Genomic DNA, 25369 nt, shown 5'->3' on the forward strand with positions numbered 1-25369 from the left:
TTGATAGAGTTCGACCTAAGAAAAATATATACAATAATAAAATGTATTTAAGAGTTCTTTTTTGCTAAAATATAAATGTACTTTAAGAGTTACGAAATTTTAAAAGACCTCTATAAAATACCCCCAAGTAAATTTAATAACGCAGCTTCCCAATTACGCACGTTCCCGATAATTTGACTATATAATCCAGTGAATGGAGAGGAAGACAGCATAACTCATTCAATTTGTGGCTGTACGTTGAATCCTCGAGAGAGAGAGACACACACACACACACAAAGGGTTTTAAATCTTTTATACAATGTCAAAAAAAGCATCGGCCATATTGTTTGATTTAGAATCACAGGAACGTGGTGGTTCTCCTTCATTTATATCACAAACACTCTCCAAGGATCCACAGCCAACCTCCGACGGAGACGGTGGGCGGATTCCGTTAGAAGAGTGGCTGCCGATCACAGAATCAAGAAAAGGGAATGTTTATACGGCGACGTTTCATCTTTTCTGCTCGGGACTTGGTCTCCAAGTGCTTCTTCTTCCTGCAGCTTTAGCATCACTAGGATGGTAAAATCTCATTTGTAATTAAAACTTTATATCTTTTAATAACTTCTCTTTCAATTTTACCATATTTAGAAAGTGTTTTTTTCCAGGGTATGGGGAGTGATAATTTTAACGGTGGGGTTTGCATGGAAGCTTTACACCGTTTGGCTTCTTGTTCATCTCCACGAAGCTGTACACGGAATACGTTTCAGCAGATACTTGAGACTCGCAATTGCTTCATTCGGTAATATTAAATTCTATAGAACTTTGTCGTTTTTGTCATGCAACAAATTTAACGTTATGTCACGATAACGATATTATAGGTGTGAAGCTTGGGAAACTTCTTGGAATATTCCCTGTGATGTATCTCTCAGGAGGAGCTTGTTCGATTCTGGTTATAACCGGTGGGAAAACAATAAAACAACTTCTACACATTATATACGAAGATGACGAAGTACCACTTACTACCTTGCAATGCTTCGTGATCTTCAGCTGCCTCGCAGTGGTCATGTGTCAGTTTCCAAATCTAAATTCTCTTTTTGGGATCTCGTTGATCGGTGGTGTTATGGCCATAGCATACTCCACCGCAATCTGGAGTTTACCGCTAGCTAGTATTTCGCAAAGAGATCAAAACAATGTCTCTTACGCTACAAAGGATACAAGTTTCGATACCATTTTCAACGCCATTGGATTGATAGCTATTTCATTTCGCGGGAACAACCTCATCCTCGAGATACAGGTCTTAAGATAACACTTAGAAAATTTGCATTATAAAACTTATTTATATACCTTTTCAACTTAAATTAGGTCAGTGTTGACGAGGTTTTCTTGTGATATTTGTAGGGTACTCTTCCTTCCGATTCAAAGAATCCCTCAAGGAAGACAATGTGGAAAGCTGTGGTGATCTCTCATGTGTTCATCGCCGTTTGTATGTTTCTAGTAGCCATTGTTGTATATTGGGCATATGGTGACAAGGTACGTAGAAATTCAACACTAATATACTTTATATTACTGCTCTCTATGTGTTTGAACTCTAATATTAATTCTTATATATGCTAGATTCCGGCCACAGGAGGTCCAATAGGCAACTACTTGGAACTTTACGAACAAGACTACTCAAAGCGAGCCGCTTGTTTCATACACATCACGTTCATCATCAACTGCTTATGTTCATATCCGATAAACTTAATGCCGGCTTGTGACAACGCAGAGATGATGTACACTACCAAGAGACACAAGCCTTGCTCCATCTTTGTCCGGATGATGTTTCGTGTGTTCTTGTGTTTGGTTTGTTTCTTTGTAGCTGTTGGATTCACGTTCTTGCCTTATCTTGCGGTTCTTATTGGAGCTATAGGCTTGCTGGTTACGTTTACGTACCCGTGTTTCATGTGGATCTCTATTAAACAGCTCCAAAGGGAAAGCCTGATGTGGTGGTTCAACGTATCGGTGGGAAGTATCGGCGCGTCTTTCAGCGTTTTGTTTGTGTTTGCCTCGGCTCTGCACTTGGCTGATAAAGGACTACATGCAAACTTCTTCAATCCCTAAAGCATTACGTCACAAGACGTTTAGCTAGGAAGCACTCATACCTAATGACCTAGGCATGAAGTTTACGAAAACGGCAGCATGTTGAATCTCTACCAACATCTCAACTCATTTATTTACACACAAAAATCATTATTTTCTTTGTTGGATAAAATGATCAATGGAATATTAGAATCCTGTAATTATATTCGTACGATTTCTCATCAAAAAAGGGAAATAATGATTATCGATCAAATATCTTGCAGTATATAACGAAATTAATGACAACCCTACGTATATTGGTCCAGACCTTTATATTCGACAAACAAAAAAAAATTATTCATCCCTAATAAAAATAAAGACCAGATTTCTCTGCTGATTTTCTATCAATGACCCGAGCAAGACTTCAAGAAAGCAATTTTCTTGCCAAGTTTATCGCCATGGAAGGTGATGCTGCATCTGATGCTCGTGTTGAACTTAGTCTTGACTAATCGGCCGAGCACATAGGCCCGAGATCGTAACGTAAAGGTTAAATTCAAAGGCAAAACAACTTGGTCCGGTTTAGCTCGTTGCGCGTATAGAGCCGGTACGCCTCCGTACAAAGGAATTTGAATGCCTACTACTTTGGTCTCAATGATTCTCTCAGTGTTCCTTCGTTGAGAGAACTTCTCCATCTATTTTTCTCACAACCAAAAAACGAAATTAGTTCATGAATCATAACCGGCTCGGTTTAGTCAGTAAGATGTGAAATTGTTTACCTGACCAGAGGCGAGAATGAGCTGGGAATAGCTGAGCTGGAGGGGAGAGAAAGTGACGTGGACGGTGAAAAGAGTTGCAGGGTTATTGTATAACATCGTGACCGTTGAATTTAGTGTGAGCATATCTGTGAGCACTCCCGATGCGTCGTTCCCTGATTGCACGTTCAAGCTCTCAATTACCATTCCCTGTTATTTTGTGAATGTACAGTAAACCCCATTTTTATTACAGTTTTATGATAGAAAAGTAATTCTACACAAATTTACGGGAGTATTACAAACAAAACAAAAATGCAAAACTTAAACATATATGCATGGGACGGAATAATACTTATTCTCTTATAATACCTTTTCGGTATTTTGATAATACTTATCTGCATTAATTATATATATATATATATACATATTCAGTTTCCCGTAAACTTAATTATTTATATATTTCTTAATATTAAATTATCAAAACTCCACAAAAGTATACTAATTGTGACATCATCGTCATTTGATTATTGGATGTGTTTTTTTTTTTTGTGTTTTATTCATTTTTGTAAGTTATATCTGTTAAGAAAAACACAATCAAAACGCAAAACTAAATTTGCTTTCACACTTCAGAAAATATAATTACGAAAACAAGAAATATTTGACTTTTAAGAGAATATAATAATTTTCGCAAGAGCAAAATTTATGTTCCGAAAAGTCAAGGCTCTATCAATTACCTTCAGAGTGACAATAGGTGAGAAGGATTTGGAAACTCCCCACAAAATGAGACAGAAGATAGTGAAGGCCAGCACAAACGTAAACAACAAGCAAGAATAAAACCTCGTTTTCCTTCCTCTTTTCTCATCCCCACCGTCTATTTCATCGTACTCATCATCATCCTCGTCGAGTGGATGGTCATGATCATGCACTTGGAGACTACTGTATCCGTTTCTCAATGGCCCTGATGATCGTAAAGTCGAAGGTGACTCGGCCACTGACTCATGGTTATAGTGACTGACCTGGCCCTGTCGGTTAACGGGTGATCCAAACGGGCTAAGACCTGACCCGGTAGATCTCTTGTCTACGTCTGTGTTCGGTGGGCTCTGCACAAAATAGACCGGCCTTACCGTCTGTGGCAGAGATGATCTAGCCGGCCACGTCGTCATCTCTTCCTATAAGTTATAGGTCTTGCTTCTCAATAAAACTTTTGATTTGCTTTAGGAATTTTGTAATATTTTGGTTATGACCTTGTATTTAGAACTTAGAAGGTTGGAAAATGAAATGGGAAATGATTGCAAGGTACAAATTTCTTTTGAGAGTAACAGATGATGCTGACCAAGAAAAGAAAACTATAATCAAGGAAACTACAATTCAAACTTAAATTTGAAAATTAAATGGCCAATCAAAGTGTTCTTTTGTTAAGTATAAACTATTTTATATTATTTTTTCTAATAATCTACATTAAAAATTATATACTAAGTATCGAACTATGACGTAGTGTTCAGCAGTGTTGTTTAGTTTACCATTATATAATACGCAAAAATATTACATATTTTATGGCATCTCTCAAAATGCAAATTAGATCGTATACGTACAAAGCTTAAGTTTTATATTATTTGGTCAAAATTGTGGCTGGAGACGAAACGGTCGACTAAAACGTTCTATTTTTCTATTTGTAGTTGGAACACCAATGTTTTTTTTGGTAAAATGTTAAAAATGTTATTTCTTAGTTTTTTTTTTTTTAATATTTAGTTTTTTTATTTATTTCTTAGTTTGTTCCTACATGGAAAAAACGAATTGTCAAATCAGCCTTTCATCGATTTGAACAAATATGTATTTCGAGTTAATTTCCTTACATCAACTGCGAATAATATCGTTCCTTCAAGTCCACTATTAAAGTCGTTGTTTTACTTTGAAAATAAAGATAAAAATTTGAATAATCAGAAATATCTTTAGTGGTCCAGAACATTTGGTTTATTGTCAATTTTAGGCACTTAAAAGATATTTCATGCAACGAGTTGGTTTTGATTCTGGTCTGGCTATCGGGCTCATCAGTTTAGCAACTTGATATATTCAGTTTTTAGGAAGTCCTTTTGCAATGTCGTCTCTGGATTGTGTACGACAAAGGCCTTCAAAATGGATTTTTCATTTTATTGCACCAGTTAAACTTTATATGTATCCCTTTGATAAGCTATGGGTTTTTCATGATCTTTTAACTAGTAAGATTTTAATAAATATAATTATATTTTTTGAAATGTATAATTTATCATTAATCAGTGTATTGAAAACAGAAAAATATACCTTTTTAAAACGAAGGTTTTTTCCAGAACGTGGATTTTTTAGAAACGGAAGGAGTATTTATCTTTTAATTCTATTAAGAATTTCTGTTCTTTTTGTAATGGAATGCAGAGATCTAGCAGATTTGATGAAACATAGTGCAAGTCTGAAAACTTTTCGGAGCAGCTTCAGTTGTAGATATCTAAAATGATATAAACCAATTATTAAAAAAATTAGCAAAAGAAGAAAGATCAGCTATGTCAGAAAAAGTTCTAATTTAACATATCCAAAAATAATTTTTGAGAATCTCTTTTACACTTGTCACATGATGATTGATGCCTTTTTATTATTTCAAATTTAGTTAAATAATTAAATTATATATAGATAATAGTATTACATTTACTTAAATAATAAATACTACATATAGTATCCAACCATTGGACGGGCTCTTAATTCTTATGACAAAAGACAAAAAGAAACACTATAAAAATTCTGAAGTCTAATTTAGAGCAAAATTTGTGACATATATTTACCTTTTTTCTGAATTATACCGAGATATTCTAGTCTCACAAAAGTGGTCCATACTAGTCACGTGTTGTCACGTATTAGTTTTCTGTCTTTGGCGATACCAAAATATTAATTTTCCAATTGTCGAAATTCGAACTGAGGTGATGGAACTCATAGCTGTGAGACATTTACCACCAAAACTAAAAGCCCATGTTCATATATTTACCTTAGATAGGTCCTGCATTATAAATACACTACGTACTGCAGTTTTCACGTATAGTTTTCAGGTTAATCTTAAACGACCAGTTGTGATGAATCTAGTGGTCCTAACTTTTCATCCAATCATCCAGTCAGAAGCAGTGTAGACCATTGTTCCAAAAAAAGGTACGGTTTCATCCAATGATTTCTATTGAATGAATCATTTTGTTGTTTTGTTTTTAAAAAAATAAGACTCGGTTAAGAATCATACAGAGGTTGGCGGAAACAAATCACAAAAATAATATCTCAAATCCTCCTCTAAAATATTGAAATTTTATGTTTACTACGGCTTCTAGAATTAATATATACTTGTTTATATTTTTATTATTTACGAACTTTTCAACTATTGGTATGGTTTTAAAACATGAATAAAACGATAAAATGATCTTCTAGAAGTCTGTTTTGATTTCAACAAACTTTTTGTTTTCGACCCGATATATTCAAGTTCAACATCTGTTTTTTTTTTATATTCAACATCTGTTCTAAGTCAGTAATACGTTATTTTATGTAATTTACGGTTTTACAGTAACCATTTAGAATAAATGTATTATATGCTATGTTTATTTATAAAATATTTTTCAAATAAATTCCTCCGGTATGATCCTTTAGCAAAAATTTAGTTACCATTAGAGACTTAGAGAATTTGTATATCAACTTTTGTTATTAGCCAGTTATGCAATATTGCACCAAGAATTCATTAAAAATGGAAGAAAGCAACACTAAACACGACATATGCGACACTCCACCACGGAGTATACTATATTTAGACATACACTGCGTCGGTTGTTCCTATATTAACAATTAATAAGGTATTATGTATGGTGAAATGACAGCACTAATATAGAACTAGCAATATATATATATATATATGTGGGACGTTAATCTCTAGTTGCAAATATTTAACTACATAAATTACTAATTAATCAGTGATCTAATTAGAACATGCATATCATTAGTGAAAGTAAACACGGTTAGACAAACTTTTACTAACAAACCCAAGTTGTGTAAGGAGTATTATTTTTTGCACGTAAAATCGATTCACATTGAAGGAAATCAAAACACGCAAAACGTAATTTCTAATCGCACTTTTCTGAGTTGTCGTTGTAGTTCATATTTCTTAATTTCTTGAAGAAATTAACTTAAAACTTACATTATGCTAAAACTTGTAAAGACTTTAACAAATGCATTCAGTTTTGATTTGGTCGTATCTATCTTATTAAAACAGAAATATTCTGTTGGACCTAACATTTATTTTGTAAGCTTTTAAATTAAATACACATTTATACTTTATAGTTAAACCTACATTAAATCACTAATGTTCCTTTCTTATACTACTATCCATATTTCTAAACAATATACTTATTTCTTTATACTACTATCAATGTTTCCAAACAATATATTTTATATACTACTATCAATGTTTCCAAACAATACAATAATTAATCTTAGCTATTTTATATCCATCATTTTCTCTTTAAAATTTTGTAGAAACGTCATAATTTCATAAATTACAAAATAATAAACTTTAAAATTTGGATTGTAAGATTACAAATTATGAAAATATTACCATTTCAATCAAATTAGATTACATATCGGTCATCCATGCGTTCAATCGGTTAGTCTCGGGTTTTAGTGACTTTTTAATATGAATATTTTAAAAAACTAAATTGAATTGTTAGATCTCCGGATTAACCGGTATAATCACAATTGGGTTGAATTTAAAAACACTGATTTAAATACAAAAATATTTTAAATACACACTCTTTAAAAGTTAACAAAATATTTGTTAAGTTATTAGTGAAATTTTTCATCGTAAAATATTCCGTGCTTCCAAAGCGCGGATCAAGATCTAGTATCCCTTAAACTAGAAATTTTGTAAATACCAATATATAATGCTGAAAATAGTATATTAATGTGTTAACGTGTGATTTTTTGTGTGAATGTAGGATAAAACTGATATGCAAGAAAGTTATGGAATGAAGAAAAGGAATTCAAATTTTCATAAATTAACTCGCATTAAAAGAAATTTAATCGACATGTAAATATGTGTATAACCGAAGTCACTCAGCCCTTGAATTTATATACAAGTTAAACGTGTCAAAAGATATTTGACAGCTACGCTGATATGTGTTCGTTTGGTTGATAGACCTTGAGAATGGTTTGCTGGGAATATTGGTATATTGGTATTAAGAGGTAAAACATCCCATTTTTACAGTTTTATTGAGTCCACACACACAAAAATAATTATTACTCATCAAGGTAAAATATTAAAACATCCCATTTTTACAGTTTTAGCAGAAACTCCAAACAACGACTATAAGACAAATAATGCAACTATAAAAATATTCGACAATCGATAGTGATAACTAAGAAAATCAACAAACAACTGGTCAGATCTTCTTTTCCTCATAAAAAAGAATTCTAATAATTGAATCAATATCTATGTTATTAAAACAGAAACATTACAACTTCTTCTAGGTGTATTTTAAAGTTGGACCTGATGTAACTAATGCATATTAATTTATTTATTACTAGACATGCTTTTTTTATAAATAATTAATATCAACCATTACCATAGTTTTCCACCTCTTACCTTATTATTATATCCACTACGCATGTTTCCTTATATTGCATATATTTTATTATAAGCTAGATACATCCACTAGCATATTATACTATAAGATAAATTATTAATAATATATCTACTAACATATAATACTATACGACAGATTACTAATAATACAATATATTATCTGTATTCATTAACTTGCATCTATCAATATTAGCAATACTATGAAGACGACTAACTCTATAATTTGAATCTATAAACCATGATATACTAATTTATAACAAAAATGATATTACTGTTACAAATTAGTTTTTATAAAAATTATTTATAGCAGTAATTTATTATATAAGATAAATTTAATCAAGACCCAAATCTTTTTTTTTCCTGTTCAGAAAAAAAGAAACCTACGAATATATACCATTAAGTTAGCCAAAAATCTTCCGAATAAATAGTAAATCTCACCAACCCATAAAAAATGAATTAAAAATATAACAAAAGATATTATGTTTGAAATTTAGCTCACTCGGTCGGGTATAAATCTGTTCATTTCATGTATGAGTTCTTCGAGTTTTCAATATTTGGATCTAATTTTTTATATTATAAATTTTAAATAATATACAAGATATATATAAAATATGTGAATCAAAAGATAAACCCGCGCATGTCATGATCTAGTAGCTCTTAAATGTCAATACTTACTGATCGGAAAATTCGTAACGCTAAATCCATTTTAAACATGTTGGCTCTTCGTATGTGGTCCCGAAATTACTATTGTTTGTACAAGCCAAAATTACTATCATCTCTTACAAACCAGAGTTACTATTATACCCTCATTCTATAAACACTATAAAAAAACTCCTAACCACTCAACCACAAATCACTCGTCTTAGAAACGAAATGGAAGAAACTAAAAGAAACATATTAGATGAAGAAGCTAAAGCTTCTCTAGACATCTGGAGATATGTCTTTGGGTTTGCAGATATAGCAGCTGCAAAGTGTGCCATCGATCTTAAGATACCAGAAGCCATTGAAAACCACCCTTCTTCACTTCCCATCACACTAGCCGAGCTTTCCGTCGCAGTCTCTGCCTCTCCGTCACATCTCCACCGTATAATGAGGTTCCTTGTGCACCAAGGAGTCTTCAAAGAAGTCCCCACGAAAGATGGTCTAGCCACAGGCTACACTAACACGCCACTCTCTCGCCGTATGATGATCACAAAACGCGACGGCAAGTCTCTGGCTCCTTTCGTTCTCTTCGAAACAAGTCCCGATATGCTAGCTCCGTGGTTAAGACTGAGCTCGATTGTCTCTTTTCCGACCAACGGTTCACATCCACCACCTTTTGATGCGGTGCACGGTAAAGATGTGTGGGCTTTAGCGGAGGATAATCCATGCCTCAGCCATATGATCAATGAGGCCATGGCTTGTGACACAAGGCGCGTGGTGCCACTTGTCGCTGGAGCTTGTCACGACTTGTTCGAAGGCGTGGCAACGATGGTGGACGTAGGAGGCTGTACCGGAGAGACGATGGGAATATTGGTTAAGGAGTTTCCTTGGATCAAAGGGTTTAACTTTGATCTTCCTCACGTTATCAAAGTTGCTCAAGTCTTGGATGGTGTTGAGAATGTCGGAGGCGATATGTTTGATTCTGTGCCCAAATGTGACGCCGTTTTCATCAAGGTTAAGTTCATTTACATACTCTATATTCTTTTTATTAACTATTCGTCTATCATTCAGTGTTTTCATTTCCTACATATTTCATTTCGTTCACAAAATCAAACTTTCAAACATATATATCAGAACAAAAGAAAAGTGCATATTTAGAACTAAGATTATTTTAGTATAATCTTGTGAAATATCATCATTCTTTTCACTTTGCAGTAAGCCTCGAACGAATTAAGCTATATATGTATTATGATATGAAAAAAAAAGATTATGATATGATTTTTTTTTTGTTTCTTATATCGTATAACCTTTGGGTATACATTCTATTATTTTGGTTGTAGTTTTCACTGTCTGTTTGATTTAATTGTGTGTGTTTTATTATGCATTATTTTATTTTAATAGTGTGTTGACAGCATGAGAAAACAAATAATTTTTTTTTTGTCATCAACAAATAATCTATTTTAAAGAGACTTTTTGTTATATTTTGAAGAAACGTACGTGCATAGAGAGAAGTATTCTCTTACAATAAGAAATGTATTACATGCCATGCTTGAAATTTTAATTTCACACTAGATTTTGACCCGCCCTTTAAAGGGCGTGTATATGTTTTGTTTTATGTTTTTTTTTTAAAATGATTTAATTTGATTTTTGTGTGTTTTATAATTATATTAGTGTTTAATATTAATTTAATTTAATATATTTTTGGTGACTATATTCAATATGTCAAGTTGCATAATTATACACTTGTACCATATGCATTTCAGAAACCATTTTAAAACTTTATTCCTAAAGTTTGTAACATATTATATTTACTTAGTAGTTACCTAACATAATTTAGTCAAGAATATTTATATCTCAATCGCTCCAAAAATAAAAATCTCATACTCTATTAGACATGATCTATATACTCGAACAGTTCTTAAATTATTATATTCGAAAATTAATATCAAACTCAACCCGCAACTAAAACCGAATATTTTTTTTGAAAAATGTTTAAAGAAATATTGTTTAACATATTCTGTTATATATATATATATAGTTGGGTTAAAATGGTCTTCACTAACTTTAAGTAGAATCACATTTAATAAATATTTTTTATTCGAATAACCTATTTAAAACCCGTTAAACTAAATGAGTTTATATGAATATTTATTTCTATTAAAAATTCACTTAAACCGGTTAAACTCCGTCAATCATAAAATTAAATTTTAATAGTAACCCGCTTCCACTATTAGTTAATATCAATATTAGTTAACTTTTAAAGTTTCATAAGAAATATAATATCCTATGTACATCACGTCGTTTATTTTCTAAAAATTGTATCATGGAAATGGTACTTCGTTTATTTTCCAAATCACAGACCTGTCTGATAAATTCAAAACTTTATTTGAAAGAAAAAAGAAATAGTTTTTAGTAGGAACAGTTATAACATGGATTTTAATAACTTTTAGAAGGTGGTTATCTAAGATGGTTATATGATATTTAGATAAATCATTTAAATACAGTTATAAAATATGTTGGACCCAATTAATATCAATTGGACATGTTGAAGAATTAATAGTTTTGATAAAACTGTATTTGGAAAAATGGGCTCCTAAAAATTTGGGATTACAGTGAATGTTACGTGTATATATGTATAGTAAAAGGTCGTTATTTTTATATAATTAGTTTTATATTGATATATGAATCTAATGTAATATTGATTATGTAGTAACATTTTTTGGACCAAACTACTATCAATTGGACATGTTGAAGAATTAATAGTATTGATACAGAGAATTCAGAACCATTTCCCCCCCCCCCTTATGGAAGAAAAATTCGGATGTAAAACACAAAACTTGAGAAGAAAAAGTTTTGAAATTTTTTAGAATCCATTCATTTTCTACCATCGTCCAAACAACATGACTATTTGCCTATTTGGGACGTGATATATGATATGATGCAAAACTACAGAATCAATTGATGGCGACCACTATCTCTATTCTAGTGTCAAATAAATAAAGCAACCACTACCAATATACAATGACGACACATCCTTTTGAAAAGCGAACCCCTTCTTTTGTAAAACTGATGCGTAACAGATGAAAAACTTGTCCGGTTAAAATTGGGCTAATGTATATTGGAAAAAAAATTGACAAGGATTTTTTCCCCAAATTATTTCTTGAACTGATGAGCTTATTCCTTCTTTTATTTTCTTTGTAAGACTCTTTGAAATACGATCGAGAGCCTTAAAAAATATATTTGTAAAAAATAAACTCTAAAGGCTTCTATCATATTTTCCTTTTTGATGCAAGCTTAGATCATATCTGAAGGCATGATATTGACTAGTTATATCTGATACTTAAACTGTTGAAAAATGATGACAGTGGGTGTTACATGATTGGGGAGACAGAGATTGCATAAGAATATTAAAGAATTGCAAGGAAGCTGTCCCACCAAATATCGGGAAAGTGTTGATAGTGGAATCTGTAATCAGAGAGAAGAAAAAGACGATGATAATGGAAGACAGAGATGAGAAGTTAGAGCATGTGAGATTGATGCTTGATATGGTGATGATGGCTCACACAAGCACAGGCAAAGAACGGACTTTGAAAGAATGGGACTTTGTTCTTAACGAAGCTGGTTTTGCTCGATATGAAGTTAGGGATGTTGATGATGTTCAGTGTGTTATCATCGCATATCGGTAATAAAAAGAAGATATGAGAGGGTTGAAGCCAAACTGAGGAAGTGACAAAACTGAATCTATTTGCGATTATCGGTTAAGTGGTAAGCGTGAGAAGTTATGGCTAAGTGTGATAAATCGTGTTTCAGAATAATCAAGGCTTGTATCATTACCTGCCGTGGCGTGTTTATTGTGTTTTTTCTTTGTATTATCACATGCTTTTGTATTTTCCATTTATTATTTGTGTTCTGGTAAACCAACCTTGTTTGATCAAACATCATTTCGAAACTGTAAAAACGAAAATGGGCATTTGTGTTTACGTTTTGCATTCATAGACATGTAAGGATGACTGAATCCTAGTTGAGGAAGAGGTAACCCACTACTATTCCCGTTGATAAATTTAATTTAACATTTGTGATTAGGCATGCCGCTGCTATAAAACAAATAAATCACTTGCTTCAAACCACAAAGATATATAATAAGTTCTACGGTCAGATTATATAAAATGTTAGTTTGGTAAAATGGTTAACTAGTTAAAATTTGATTTAGCAGACCCTTGTTCGATTCTTTTCTCTTCTGTCAATGATATTAAGCACTTTTGTCTTGTTTGTGTTACTGTTTATCATTAGTACCTACATGAAGACCACATTATTTTAATTGTGCGTTAGGCCACTCCAAGCTATGAGTGTATCACTGGGTTCAGTTTACATATGCTAAGCAAACATTACTTATTCATCTCCACGAAGCCGTACACGTACGGAATACGTATCAGCAGATATTTGAGACTCGCAATTGCTTCATTCGGTAATATCATATCCTATAGAACGTTGTCGTTGGTATCACGCAACAATTTTAACGTTACGGTTTGCGTTGTGATGTATCTCTCAGGAGGAGTTTGTTCTGATCTGGTTACAACAGGAGGAAAAACAATACAACAACTACTGCACATTATGTCTGAAGGTGGAAAAGTACCACTTACCACCTTGCAATGCTTCGTGATCTTCTGCTGTCCGCGGTGGTCATAATGAGTCAGTTTCCGAGTATAAATTCTATTTTTGAACTCATGTTGATCAGTGGTTTTATGGCCATAACATACTCCACCGCAATCGGGTGGCTTATCTCTAGCTAGCTAGTATCCCGCAAAGAAAATGTCTCTTTTTCAAACTCCTTTGAAATCCTGTAATTTTTTTTTGTTATTATTATTGTGTAATCTTTCACTTCACCGGATCTTTAAATAACTCAGCAAATAAACCAAGCACAAAAAAAACTTTATTAATATGATTTGAAGTAACCACAAAATCTATATAAGCGTACACAAAGATGAAGTAGAAAAAAAACATAAATAAAAAAAGATTACAAAACAAAGTGAAATAAATTTCACTCAACTCCAAACTTAAAAGCAAGAGAGGGATACTTTTGATAGTATAATCAAAGCGAGACGGATAGACATGTCAAGGGATTATATGAGCCGTGAACAAGAGAGAAGCTCAACCGTTCAATCTCTCCCGAGATAACAAGTCCAGATGAAGTGAGACGCTTCTCCAGCCTAATGACGGCAAAGCAAGTTTTCTCTAGTGGAATGACAGGCGGCTTCCTCCTGGATACAGCTTCACGCAACACTAGCCATACAATCACCAGCTTCCCACCATAGTTAACTAATTGAACCATACGGTAACGACAATTAACCCTGGTATAGCACAGATCTTCCAAACCTTGGACAATTACCCACTTTCCACAGCTCAAGTCATACCAGTACAAATCACTGCTGCACTCCATAAACACTAGATTATCTAGAACGCACCAAACCCCACCTAGTTCTAGTATGCGGTTTAGACCCACAAAATGCCAGTCTAGCAGCAACCATCTTCCTTCTTTAGGATCATATACATACTTGTTACACTCGGTGATAACGTATATCTTTGCTCCAAGGGCAAAAACTTGGAAATCATCATCACCAATAGGGGGTCTAGGAAGTAGTAGCTCTTTGTTCCAAGTCTGAGACTTTAAGTCGAAAACTTCACCCCAACACTCTTTGTCTCTTCTGGTTCCTCCCAGAACATATATACTACTCCCATCATCAAAAAGACAAGCTTTGGCGCATTGCCTTGAAACCCTCATCCTAGGAGCACGACGTTGAGTGCGACTCCGACAATCAAGCACACAGACAGATCTAGATCGCTTGCCATTCTTGTTGATTCCGCCGATTTGGTAGATCTCGGGACCAACGGCTAAATTTGCTTCTTTTGATCGAGCACATAAATGGTGAAAGGAAGAGTCTTTAACAGGTACTAACCTCAACTCAGTCTTCATTTTGATTTCAGCCCCGTTTACGCTGATAAAGGCGTCTCCTTTTTTGATTCTCTCATCATCGAGACTCATGAGATTGTACCAGCTACGACGGGTGGTGGTGGTGGCCCCCGTCCTTAAACTTTCACAACATAAATAGAGGCGAGGCTCTGTGGCTCCGATTTCAGATCGAGCTGCGTATATCTCCGGAGAAGAGAGGAGAGAGTGGAAGCTCTTGGAGACTGAGCTGGTTGAACGGTATTGAGATTTCGAGACGCGGGCCAAACAATTCGCAGCGATTTCATCTGGAACCGCCGATGAGAACGATGGAGAGGATGATGGCTCATGGCACCGAGAAGAAGAAGAAGAAGGACGAGGACTAGGACTTGTAGAATTATTCATCTAGTCGGCTACTAGTTTTTTTTTTTTTGGGTGCTTTCGTTTTTCACCGCTCATTATATAATGTAGCTTTTTTTTGTGGGCCATTACATTAAAACCCACAATGTCTTAAACACAGAGCGCTCTGTGATTTTGTTACAGCTTAGGTTAAGTAGGGTAGTTTATTATGGTTTCTTACGTTAGAGCTATATGCACGAGTGTTTTGATGACAAAGTTTGGGACTTTAGATGTGGAAATTGTGTACGAGAAGAGTTGCTTTTCTCTCTCAAGCCGATTAGGGTTTTCCTGTGAACCATCTCCGCCGCCGTCGGTGTGGCCTCTCGCCCACCGACGAGAACATTCCTCTTTCTCCCTCCTCTTCCTTTCTTCCATGGCTCTGCTGGTTCCTTGTCCCTTTGCGCCGTTGCTCCTTCCTCCGCCTCCCGAACCGCTGCCGCTCGTGTTTCTCATAGAGCTCCCAGTCGAGTGCTCTCCTCACGTCCTTTCCGTTCCTCCCCACCCACCGGATCTGTCTCTGTTCCTGTGCGGCTTCTTTGACTCTGCAGTGACTATACTGTCTGTCCGTTTAGTAACTCTATCAGTTTCGGTGATATTCGTTCTTGTGGTTTTCTGTGATTCCTCTACTGCAGTATGCGGTCTCAATTCCGGGTTCTATCCGGCTTGTTATAACTTTGTCATGTTCGATTTTGGTTTCTTAATCTACTGGCCTCAAGTTTCTCAGATCTATGTTTATACAGTGGTTTTTGATATAAAAAGTGATATGGTTTCTGGTTGGAATTGTGAATCTGTGTCTTGTGCTTTTGCTTCCGTCTCTTGGTTGCTCATTGTCCTAGATTTCATAGTTCACTTGTCAAGATGTTTGGAGAGTTGGCAAAGTCTCATTGAGAATGAAGTCATAGCCTTGTTTGGTTTGGGATTTCTTTTCTCTGTTCTCAGGTTCTTCAGTAGCAATTATTTTGCCTTGGCTCATTCCTATTCTGCAGTATGCAGGGTTTTATATGACTGTGTTTTAACTGTGGAGGTGTATGTTTTGCTTTCTAACCATTGGTGGCAATTTGGAAAGAAAAGCAACAGTATTTGCTTCCTTACAGTGCATCACATTTGTTCGGTCTCACGAAGACTTGGTTGCTCATTGTCCTGGTATCATGACCTCGCTACCTTAGTTGCAGAGTGTCTAGCCCTTTTGGGCGTTTCTAAGCTGGTTTGCAAGTCAGACTGCCATGAACTCAGTTGCCTCCTTTCAGAGAGTTGGTCTTTTGATGCTCATTGGATCTTATTGGCTATTCGATCCCTTATCTTATCTTTTGAGGATTCACATGTATCTTTTGTGTTTTCTGTTGGTTGTAATATGGCAAGTTGTGCCTTTCTACTTTGTATTTCCTCCTCTAATAGAGGTTGAAACTTTAAGTTAATGGAATTGTTGTTTGACCAAAAAAAAAAAAGATGTGGAAATTGTGTTTTGATTACTCTGTCTGCTAGACTTCTTAAGTGTTCTGATCCTCACCAGTTTTTTTTAATAGAGTTTCTTGAGAAAACTAATGATGATGTTGCAAGTTTGATGTAGGCAGGATATGTTGGTGTTATGGCTTCACGTGTAGAGTGTAATCAGGTTCCGTTTGAGCTTTTAGCTGTGACTGAAGTTGATGAAAATATAGGGCTGTGTCAAACTCGGTTGAAAAGCAAGAATTGATTCCTTTCATGAGTGTTTAAGAAACAGCATATAGTTGTGTTGTGGAAACTACTGGTACGTTGGAGTTTTGACTGCTCGACATGGGAATACTTCAGAAGTGGAATCTGAGGCTGATCCGCAACCTCAGTTAGTGATGAAGCATCATTGGAACAATTGCAGTCCTATTCTGACTTTGCTTCTTACACAGACGTTCTGTGTGCTTCTCCAGATGAGTGAAGTTTATGTTTTAACAGCCACACACATATATGATGGTGTTGCTGTTCTTGAGGTTTAGGCATTTTCTGGGATTGTGTAAAGGATCCGAAGACTTCTGGATATTGTCTTAAGATCGAGGTTTCTCAACTTGAGAGTGTAATTCGTCTATAATCATCAATAATATCTTACCATGGCTCTATCACATTGTTCTGCACTTTTTTTTGTGTTGTGTGGTGTGTCTTCACCACACAGTGGGGCTATTTAACAGTTACGGATTTATATAACACACGAAAAAACCCTTCAAATATCAAAACACGAGAAAAACCTTCAAATATCTTCACCAAACAAATAACCAATTCTTGTAATCTGTCCTGGATCAACCTTGGAGATTGTCTTGTTCACCCACTCCACTTCAATTTTTCCATCTTCCATTTCTGCAATGAATCCCCGAGGTTTGGAACCAAATTTCTCAGCAACCAGATCCGAAACCTGAAACCGATACTCCACGTGAGGCTGTAGCTCGAAAGTATGCAAAAGCTCAGGTTCTTCTTCTTGAAGCCATTTCACCCATGCAACCCCATCTACACCAACCTCACAAATCCTACACCTTTTTCTTTCGTCTTAGATACAAACTGTTCGTTAAAGAATTCTCTGCTTTCTATCAATTCAGTGCTTTTAATCTTTTCAATCAAACTTTCTTGTCACTTCACCTTAATCATACTGTTGACAAGATAACAAAATATCCAAATTTAAAATATCTAAATTTCTTCAAAATTTAACCAAAAACTGTCATAGTTAGATCGGGTCTATATTGGTTCTTTTTGAATCATGTCTATTAAAGTTTTCTTTTTGGTTCTGATTTCTTGAATAGAAAAATTTTAGATCCAACAGGATACTTGTAAATTTTTAGTTTGGTTTTGCATCAGTTTCTCATTAAGATTTTTGGGGCTAGGCAAAATGTTTGGGGTTACTAATAATGTAATGTGTTTGTTTTATATAAACTCAACTCAATCCAATCATTTAAAGGTTTATTTGTGAAATAATAATTTTAAAAAGCAAAATAAATTAGTTTTGTGGATAAAGTAGAAAGAAATAGGAAGAGAAAATATGATAGAAGATGTAATTTTGGTTAGTCACTAAATTATGATTTTTTTTTCTTTTTCTTTGGGTCAGTGATTGTGCAGTTTCCAATTATTTAATCAGGACGGGGCAGAAAACAAACTGTAAGCAATCAAAGCTAAACCGGTTGAAACCAAACCGGCTTAAAATCAACATGATAAACCTAAAAGCACCGTTGAAATTTGAAAATCAGATGTTGCTTTGAAAATCAGATTTTTTTTTCTCAAAAATAAAGCAGAAAGCGCGGCAAATCGTAATCCTAAAAGTAACAGATCTCGACGCGGAAACGTAACAACGAACGAAATCAATTATTCGAAGATGAGTCAATTCACAGGTCACCTTGCTCTGATTTCATCTTTGTGGTATAAAATCTTAGATTTCTTGACAGATACTTGATTTATTTTCTCTAGGTTGTTCTAAATGGAGGAGATCTATCTGAGAACATCAATGTTTCTTCATCCAATACTTGTGAGCCCTCTAAGGTACGATCATTGCTTATCCCGTGCTTTAGGTTCCTTTCTGAAAAAACCTCGAGAATTTTTCAAACCTTTGATCTATTTTATTTAGGTCAAAGTGATTGCAATCAAGTTCTATGAAGAGAAAATCAATCTTGAGTTTGGTTCATATCTCCCCAAAGGAGAAGGTGTTCTCAAGTTGAAGTTCAATGGAGTAATAAACGAGGAAACAAAAGGACTTTTTGTTTGGTAATGATATTTCATCTCTCAAGAAGTGCCGTGAAAATATTATATCGAACTAATGATCGTTCTTGTTGCATTTAGCTGTGGCGATAACAAAAAGATGTGCGTTCGTAGGTGTTTCCCATGTTAGGAACCCAGTTTCTATGATTAATTTGTTGTTTTCCACAAATGGATTTCGTTTAAGCGACATTTAAGCTTGGAATGTAGTTCATTTCCTCATTTTGACTTGATTGATTGAAACTTTCCAAAGTTGCTTGCTTGAGATTGTCCTTTTGATACTAGACTTGATTGGTTGATTGAAACTTTCCAAAGTTGCTTGCTTGATACTGCCCTTTTGATACTACAGGGACTTGGCCGCCATGGTTGTGGGACTGCTGTCCATGATGATTCATTCAATTTACCCCAGAAATTGGTTGTTTAATAACAATTTAATCTATTCAAGTAAATCAGCTATTAACCTCGTAAATCTTTCTATACTCTTCAATCAATTATATTCTATTAATTTTTTAAACTATTATTTTCATATGTAATTTTCTTATCATTATTTTTGGTTAATAACATCGTTGAAAATATGCAAAGAAAAAAATTTACATAAAAAAATTACATCAAAAGTTTATATCCTTAAGTAATGCAATTGGTAGTATATTAGAGTCTGTCTATAGTTAGATACTTATAATACAACATTTTTGACTTTCACAAGACAATATAGAGAATATGGCAAATGATGTCAAAACACAAAAGGATTGTTAATAGTATTGTTTTCCTATTTTTCCTATTTTTTTCTTATTAGTTGTTGTTGTTGTTCTCTTCATGTCTATGTCACTAATTGATCATGGCCCAGAACGTCAAATCTATTCATATCACACAATCGAAATCCAAATCCAAATTCATATCGCCACCACAAAAATAGAAAAAAATGATCGAAGCGTCTGCAACATACTGATTCTATTAATTCAAATCTCTAGAACTCTTTAGAAACAAAACCTAAAGCAAAAAGAAAAATTGTTACTGATTTCATATCTCTATGACGCTAATTGCTTCTATACAGAAACATCAAACCATACCACAATTTCTATTAAATTATCGCAACATTAATTTCATATCATATCATTTTTATATAAAAAAATGCACTAGAGAGTACCCCAAAGAATCACAAGGAGTGAATGAAGCATCATTACATTTGACCAATATTTCAAACATTCAGAACCGGCTATCAACTGGAATATGACTACATCAATGGAAACGTTCCGATGAAAGTGTCAACGAGTACTGTCGGACATACTCAATGATTATAGCGATTGAGGAGACTAGACTGACCTCTGAAATGACTCTTTTAAAAAAAAAATTAACAGAGTTGTGTAAGAAATTCTTTGTTTTCATGGTGCTTGAATTTGTCTTTTATATACTCATAGCTCACTAATTACAAGCTGTTTGTCCGAATTGTTTTCAAATTTGAAAACAAAGATGAGTTTCGAATCGAAACTCATCAGCTGCTCGTGAGTCGTGAGTTCCAGCCGACTTTTGCTTATAACCATCCTTTTTACATAATTAAAAGTGTGAAGAACAATAGACTTTGAGTTCGGATTGTCTGATATCACAAAATTAACTGGATGTAGGGAGAAAGAGGGAAATAATTTCACAAGAAATACACTTAGAAACTAAACTGCAAATAGTAAACTAAGAATGTGGGCACTAAATGAAAAGACAAAAAAAAAGGAAAGAGATAACAGACCCATTTCATGATTCTCACTCACAAACACACAAATAATCATACATATTAAAAGCACATAAAAGTTGTTTCTTCATATTTAAGCCTTCATCACTAAGTGGGGAAATTCAAACTTCTGCATCAGTTGGTTGGGTTGCTTCGGAATGAGGCCAAGGCCTTAACTGCTCCAGCTCTCAAAATGTATTGATGGTAAGCTGCGGCTGCTAGTGCTCCCACGAATGGACCGACCCAGAAGATCCACTGGCAAAAAGTTGATTGTCAGACAATGATTTAGTCTACACTAGAGAAATGAATTATTAATTATCCCAACCAATATTGTGTATGACAACTTTAGACTTACATGGTCATCCCAAGCCTTCTCGTTGTTGTAGATAACAGCAGCACCGAAGCTTCTGGCTGGGTTAATTCCGGTTCCAGTAATGGGGATAGTAGCCAAATGTACCATGAACACAGCGAATCCAATTGGAAGTGGAGCCAAGACCTAATCAGAAAAAAACGAACATTATCAAAATCTAGACGTACCCATTAATTTTATCCTGAAACTAAACAAGATTCAATTCAAACACACAAAGATTCAAACTTTATCAGAATCTAAACAGACACACTTGAGATTAAACAGATTATAACATTAACCCGAAAAGATTCTAACTTCATAAGAATCTACACAAACACATTTGAGATTAAACCAAACTTTATCATAAAGCTTAAAAAGATTATCAGAAACAGAACAGACCCTATGAGACCAAAAGAACACTTACGGGGATGTGAGAGTCACGAGCGCTCCTCTTGGGATCAGTTGCAGAGAACACGGTGTAAACAAGGACAAAAGTTCCAATAATCTCAGCTCCAAGAGCAGTCCCGTTACTGTAACCATCTGCTACAGTGTTAGCTCCGCCTCCGAGAGTGTTGTACGGAGTTTTCATGAAAGCTTTCACGAAACCCACACCGCAAATGGCTCCGAGACACTGAGCTATCATGTAACCAACAGCTCTCACCAAAGACACCTTACGTGCCAAGAACAGACCGAAAGTCACAGCTGGGTTAATGTGACCACCTGCAAAACAAAACAAAAATTAGCAACAAAACATAACTAATTAAAAAAAGGTAAACGAAGAGTTTTCAAACTTAATTACCAGAGATACCGGCGGTGCAGTAAACGAGGACGAAGATCATACCACCGAAAGCCCAAGCGATCCCGAGCAAACCAACGCCGTCGCAAGGACCGGTTTGCTTCTTGTGGCCAATGACGGTGGCTACGGTGACATAGAGGAAGAGGAGTGTGGCTACGAACTCGGCGATGAGAGCTCTGTAGAAAGACCACTTTTTGAGCTCTGCCGTGTCGAGAAGCGGAGCTGGTGGAGGGTCAACGTAGTCTTTGCCATGGTGGTGGGTTTGTCCCTCTTCGCTCACTTCTTTCGACATTGTTAAACTTTGTCTCTCTTTTTTTTCTCTCTCTAGGTAAGCTATGGAGTTTGGTCCGAATTGAATGGTGTTGTGTAATGACGACAGTGTCTCCTTTTAAAAGGAAATGACACAGTTAAGCCAAGGGTGTTTCCGGTATTTAGTAATTACCTAAACAGCTCTGCTAAATAATACTCCCTCCGTTTCATGATACTTGATGTTTTAACTAATGCACAAAGATTAAGAAAATTATATTTTTTTAATAAAAATATTTTAAAGATATAATTTTAAAATCAATTAACCAATAGTAAAAAAGACTGTAAAACCTAATTGGTTGAACAATTTCCAATAAAGTTAAAGTAACCTTAAAATCTCAAAACTTCATCTAATTTGAAACAAAATTATTCTTCTAAAACACCATCTATTATGAAACGGAGGGAGTTATTATTGGCATGGTTAATAAATGTGTTAATGTCTTCAATGTGAAAGCTTCTTGAGGTTTTCGAGAATCTAGATGTCAGTTGATTAACTCTAAACTAAAATTAACCTAAATTTTCCCTTAGAACTTTCTCGTTTTTTTTTTGTTAATAACGAAGATCAAGGCATATATACAAAGATCAGCAAAGTACAGAGGAGAGAAAAATACTAGAAAAAAATATGAACTTTTCTTTTGTTATGACCAGTAGTTTTGTACATTATTACTGGCACACAATAGTGAAATATTTTATTTTAGTATTGTATGATAGTGATGATACGAGATAGACAATGAAAGGTGGGCTCTACGTGCATGGACAAAATCTTCTTCTGTTCTGGAATTGTGAATATTTTTCTTGCTAAAATGGAACGGTGAGGTAATAAAAACAAAATGCGAGATCATAAACAAATAAAGCCATGTGTTGACAAAGGAATAGTAAATAATGAATAAAGCCATGTGTTTGTAGTTTTGCTAAACATTTTTTGGGTATTATACAGTATGAAACAAGTGGACATAAAAGAATAGGTGATGCGACCCAAGTGTACAGGTAAGCCATGTGAGGGTTTGTGACAGAAACGAGGTGCAAGGTTTTCTCGTCAGCCTGTCATCACCAACTCTTCTTTGGCTCCCCTTTTACTCAACGGTTATATCGATATCTTTGTCTATTTTTGTCCAATCTTTTTTGGCAACTTTCATTTAAATTATTCGTTTACCATATTACGGTTTTTTACATCAAGATGGATTTCAAACTGATTAGGTTTTAGTTTTTTTGAATACAATTAGCTATAGAAACTAGTTTATTTCCCCTAAAATTCAAAGAGTTTTTTTTTTTGGTTTAGCTATCAAAGTGTCAAAGAATATGCATGTATGCATTGTGAAAAAGAAGTCTCAAATGAAAGCCTACCTAGCGTTCTGTTTAAAAAATCATATACTTGCAACTTGTTTTAAAAAGCATATAGACTTGAAACTAGAAACTTGTTATTTATAAATATGATTAGTGTATGTACAGCAGTACAGGGAAACAATTATCATAGATAATAAGCCGGATATTTTATTTGCGTTACACATTTATATTCATTCGTGATTCATGAATATGTAATAAAAAACATCACTAGCACAGGAACAAGCAAGTTTCATTTCCTTGAGTTAAAATAGGGGACCAACGGATACTACAAGATGCTAAAGAAAGAGTAAGCTCGTAACCAGTGATTATTGTCGTTGGATCCGCATGCCAAAAACAAAGTAACATTGTAATTATGTTTCCAAAAGCAGATTATATGATACATTTGCTTTCGATTTCTTATACGTGAATACAACATTTGTCTTTATCCTCCATTCCTCCCACCCTTAGTCAACTTTCTTTTGTTAATATCCATACTACTGAATCACTTTCTATTTAAAATAATTGTTTCTTACGCAAATGTGAATAATATATTAACATGTAATGTTATTACTTTTACTTTCTATAATGAATTTAGTTATTATTGTACAAATATATCAGAAAATTTGATTTGAAGTTATGCTGTCTTTGTTGTGACCAATAAATGCCAGGTCTCTATGCAATCATGGAAACTAATTATTGTTTTCATCCTCTTACATGAGTCTATGCGGTTTCTCATAATAAATATATTTGGAAAAATAAATAAGCTTCAATATATTCCAAGTGGGAGTACGTAATATAAATACTAATACGCATCATTTGTATATTTAATTTGTATAGGTCTAAGACTCTGAATCATTAGTTGTATCTATGCGTAACTTCAATTTAGTTATAGCCAAAAATATGCGGAGTATGAATCCCTAACGCTAAGCTTAACCAATACAACATCCTAATTCATGTCATTTTTGAAGCTTAGAATGATTCATGTGCTCTTGGAGAAAAACGACCCTCGTTAGGTAGTAATCAAGAGCAATTGCATTTTAGTTTCTATCTTCGAATATATATATATATATATATATTTGCATATATAATTTGGAGACAAAACAAATAATCAATTAGGTTGTTTTGCCATCTAAGATATTCCCTGATTCAAATATCCGTAGTGAAGAAGAGGTTGGATATCTTCAAAAAAAAAAAGAAGAGGTTGGATATTATTTGTTCAGACGATAGCATCGCATGTGAAAATGACTCACTAACCATCGTATATTTACATTATTTCGCTGCCTATCCCTTTTGATCATGTTTTTTTTCTCCAGAAAAGAAGGGGATTATATTATTATTGTACATCCTTGCAAACTTCAGTTAATTTTTTTCTGAGCAACCTAAACTTCAGTTAATCTAATTAATAATTATAGTAGTAATATTTAAAGTTCCAAGGAAACGACCTAACACAAGGGCAGCCTTGCATGCCTAATTTATCTCCAAAAGATCCACGACACTGTTTCCAGGTCAGTTTGGCAAAAGACAGGTCAGATCTCTTCTTTTCCACACAATCATGACATGTGTATCGTACTCCCTTCGTTTCGAATTATATGTCGTTTTGGAGCAAAATTTTCGTTTCAAAATAAATGTCGTTTTATGGTTTCAATGCAAAATTTATTGACTTTTTAATCTAATCTATTTTTTTATTGGTTGAAATCTAATTAGGTGTATTGGTAATGATGTTTTTATCTAGTAAATATACAAAATTAAATGTTTTATTAATCTGTGTGC

General features: G+C 34.2%; 5 protein-coding genes across 5 annotated transcripts; 2 read left to right on the top strand and 3 right to left on the bottom strand.

Moving 5' to 3' along the window:
• The first annotated feature begins 228 nt into the window (after positions 1-228).
• LOC108852151 (lysine histidine transporter-like 7) lies at positions 229-2248 on the top strand. Its single transcript, XM_018625655.2, has 5 exons — positions 229-558; positions 645-778; positions 858-1273; positions 1378-1509; positions 1594-2248. The coding sequence occupies exons 1-5, from the start codon at positions 299-301 to the stop codon at positions 2077-2079; spliced, it is 1428 nt and encodes a 475-aa protein (XP_018481157.1). The 5' UTR covers positions 229-298; the 3' UTR covers positions 2080-2248.
• Positions 2249-2299: 51 nt separating this feature from the next.
• On the bottom strand, positions 2300-4062 carry LOC108853063 (uncharacterized). Its single transcript, XM_018626528.2, has 3 exons — positions 3524-4062; positions 2814-2999; positions 2300-2729 (listed from the first exon to the last, which is right to left on the bottom strand). The coding sequence occupies exons 1-3, from the start codon at positions 3950-3952 to the stop codon at positions 2442-2444; spliced, it is 903 nt and encodes a 300-aa protein (XP_018482030.1). The 5' UTR covers positions 3953-4062; the 3' UTR covers positions 2300-2441.
• A 5199-nt stretch (positions 4063-9261) lies between these two features.
• Positions 9262-13041, top strand: LOC108849928 (acetylserotonin O-methyltransferase). The gene is made up of 2 exons (XM_057008857.1): positions 9262-10077; positions 12429-13041. The coding sequence occupies exons 1-2, from the start codon at positions 9295-9297 to the stop codon at positions 12747-12749; spliced, it is 1104 nt and encodes a 367-aa protein (XP_056864837.1). The 5' UTR covers positions 9262-9294; the 3' UTR covers positions 12750-13041.
• A 930-nt stretch (positions 13042-13971) lies between these two features.
• LOC130511620 (putative F-box/kelch-repeat protein At4g35120) lies at positions 13972-15446 on the bottom strand. The gene has a single exon (XM_057008856.1). It carries the CDS (start codon positions 15410-15412, stop codon positions 14153-14155), a length of 1260 nt encoding a protein of 419 aa, XP_056864836.1. The 5' UTR covers positions 15413-15446; the 3' UTR covers positions 13972-14152.
• A 5257-nt stretch (positions 15447-20703) lies between these two features.
• On the bottom strand, positions 20704-22342 carry LOC108848245 (aquaporin PIP2-7). Its single transcript, XM_018621560.2, has 4 exons — positions 21974-22342; positions 21599-21894; positions 21181-21321; positions 20704-21080 (listed from the first exon to the last, which is right to left on the bottom strand). The coding sequence occupies exons 1-4, from the start codon at positions 22260-22262 to the stop codon at positions 20961-20963; spliced, it is 846 nt and encodes a 281-aa protein (XP_018477062.1). The 5' UTR covers positions 22263-22342; the 3' UTR covers positions 20704-20960.
• Between the last annotated feature and the right edge of the window lie 3027 nt (positions 22343-25369).

Source organism: Raphanus sativus, chromosome 4, assembly GCF_000801105.2.
Source record: "Raphanus sativus cultivar WK10039 chromosome 4, ASM80110v3, whole genome shotgun sequence".
In the NCBI taxonomy this organism is placed as follows: domain Eukaryota; kingdom Viridiplantae; phylum Streptophyta; class Magnoliopsida; order Brassicales; family Brassicaceae; genus Raphanus; species Raphanus sativus.

Bases quoted from the DNA above. Each gene is read 5' to 3' on its own strand.
- LOC108853063 (XM_018626528.2), bottom strand. From the start codon at position 3,952: ATGACGACGTGGCCGGCTAGATCATCTCTGCCACAGACGGTAAGGCCG. The intron at 3,000-3,523 runs GTAATTGATAGA...ACAAAATAACAG, and splicing joins CACCTATTGTCACTCTGAAG to GGAATGGTAATTGAGAGCTT. The intron at 2,730-2,813 runs GTAAACAATTTC...TGAGAAAAATAG, and splicing joins TCATTCTCGCCTCTGGTCAG to ATGGAGAAGTTCTCTCAACG.
- LOC130511620 (XM_057008856.1), bottom strand. From the start codon at position 15,412: ATGAATAATTCTACAAGTCCTAGTCCTCGTCCTTCTTCTTCTTCTTCT.
- LOC108852151 (XM_018625655.2), top strand. From the start codon at position 299: ATGTCAAAAAAAGCATCGGCCATATTGTTTGATTTAGAATCACAGGAA. The intron at 779-857 runs GTAATATTAAAT...ACGATATTATAG, and splicing joins ACTCGCAATTGCTTCATTCG to GTGTGAAGCTTGGGAAACTT. The intron at 1,510-1,593 runs GTACGTAGAAAT...TATATATGCTAG, and splicing joins ATTGGGCATATGGTGACAAG to ATTCCGGCCACAGGAGGTCC.
- LOC108848245 (XM_018621560.2), bottom strand. From the start codon at position 22,262: ATGTCGAAAGAAGTGAGCGAAGAGGGACAAACCCACCACCATGGCAAA. The intron at 21,895-21,973 runs GTAATTAAGTTT...TTTGTTTTGCAG, and splicing joins CTGCACCGCCGGTATCTCTG to GTGGTCACATTAACCCAGCT. The intron at 21,081-21,180 runs GTAAGTCTAAAG...ACTTTTTGCCAG, and splicing joins AGAAGGCTTGGGATGACCAT to TGGATCTTCTGGGTCGGTCC.
- LOC108849928 (XM_057008857.1), top strand. From the start codon at position 9,295: ATGGAAGAAACTAAAAGAAACATATTAGATGAAGAAGCTAAAGCTTCT. The intron at 10,078-12,428 runs GTTAAGTTCATT...AAATGATGACAG, and splicing joins GTGACGCCGTTTTCATCAAG to TGGGTGTTACATGATTGGGG.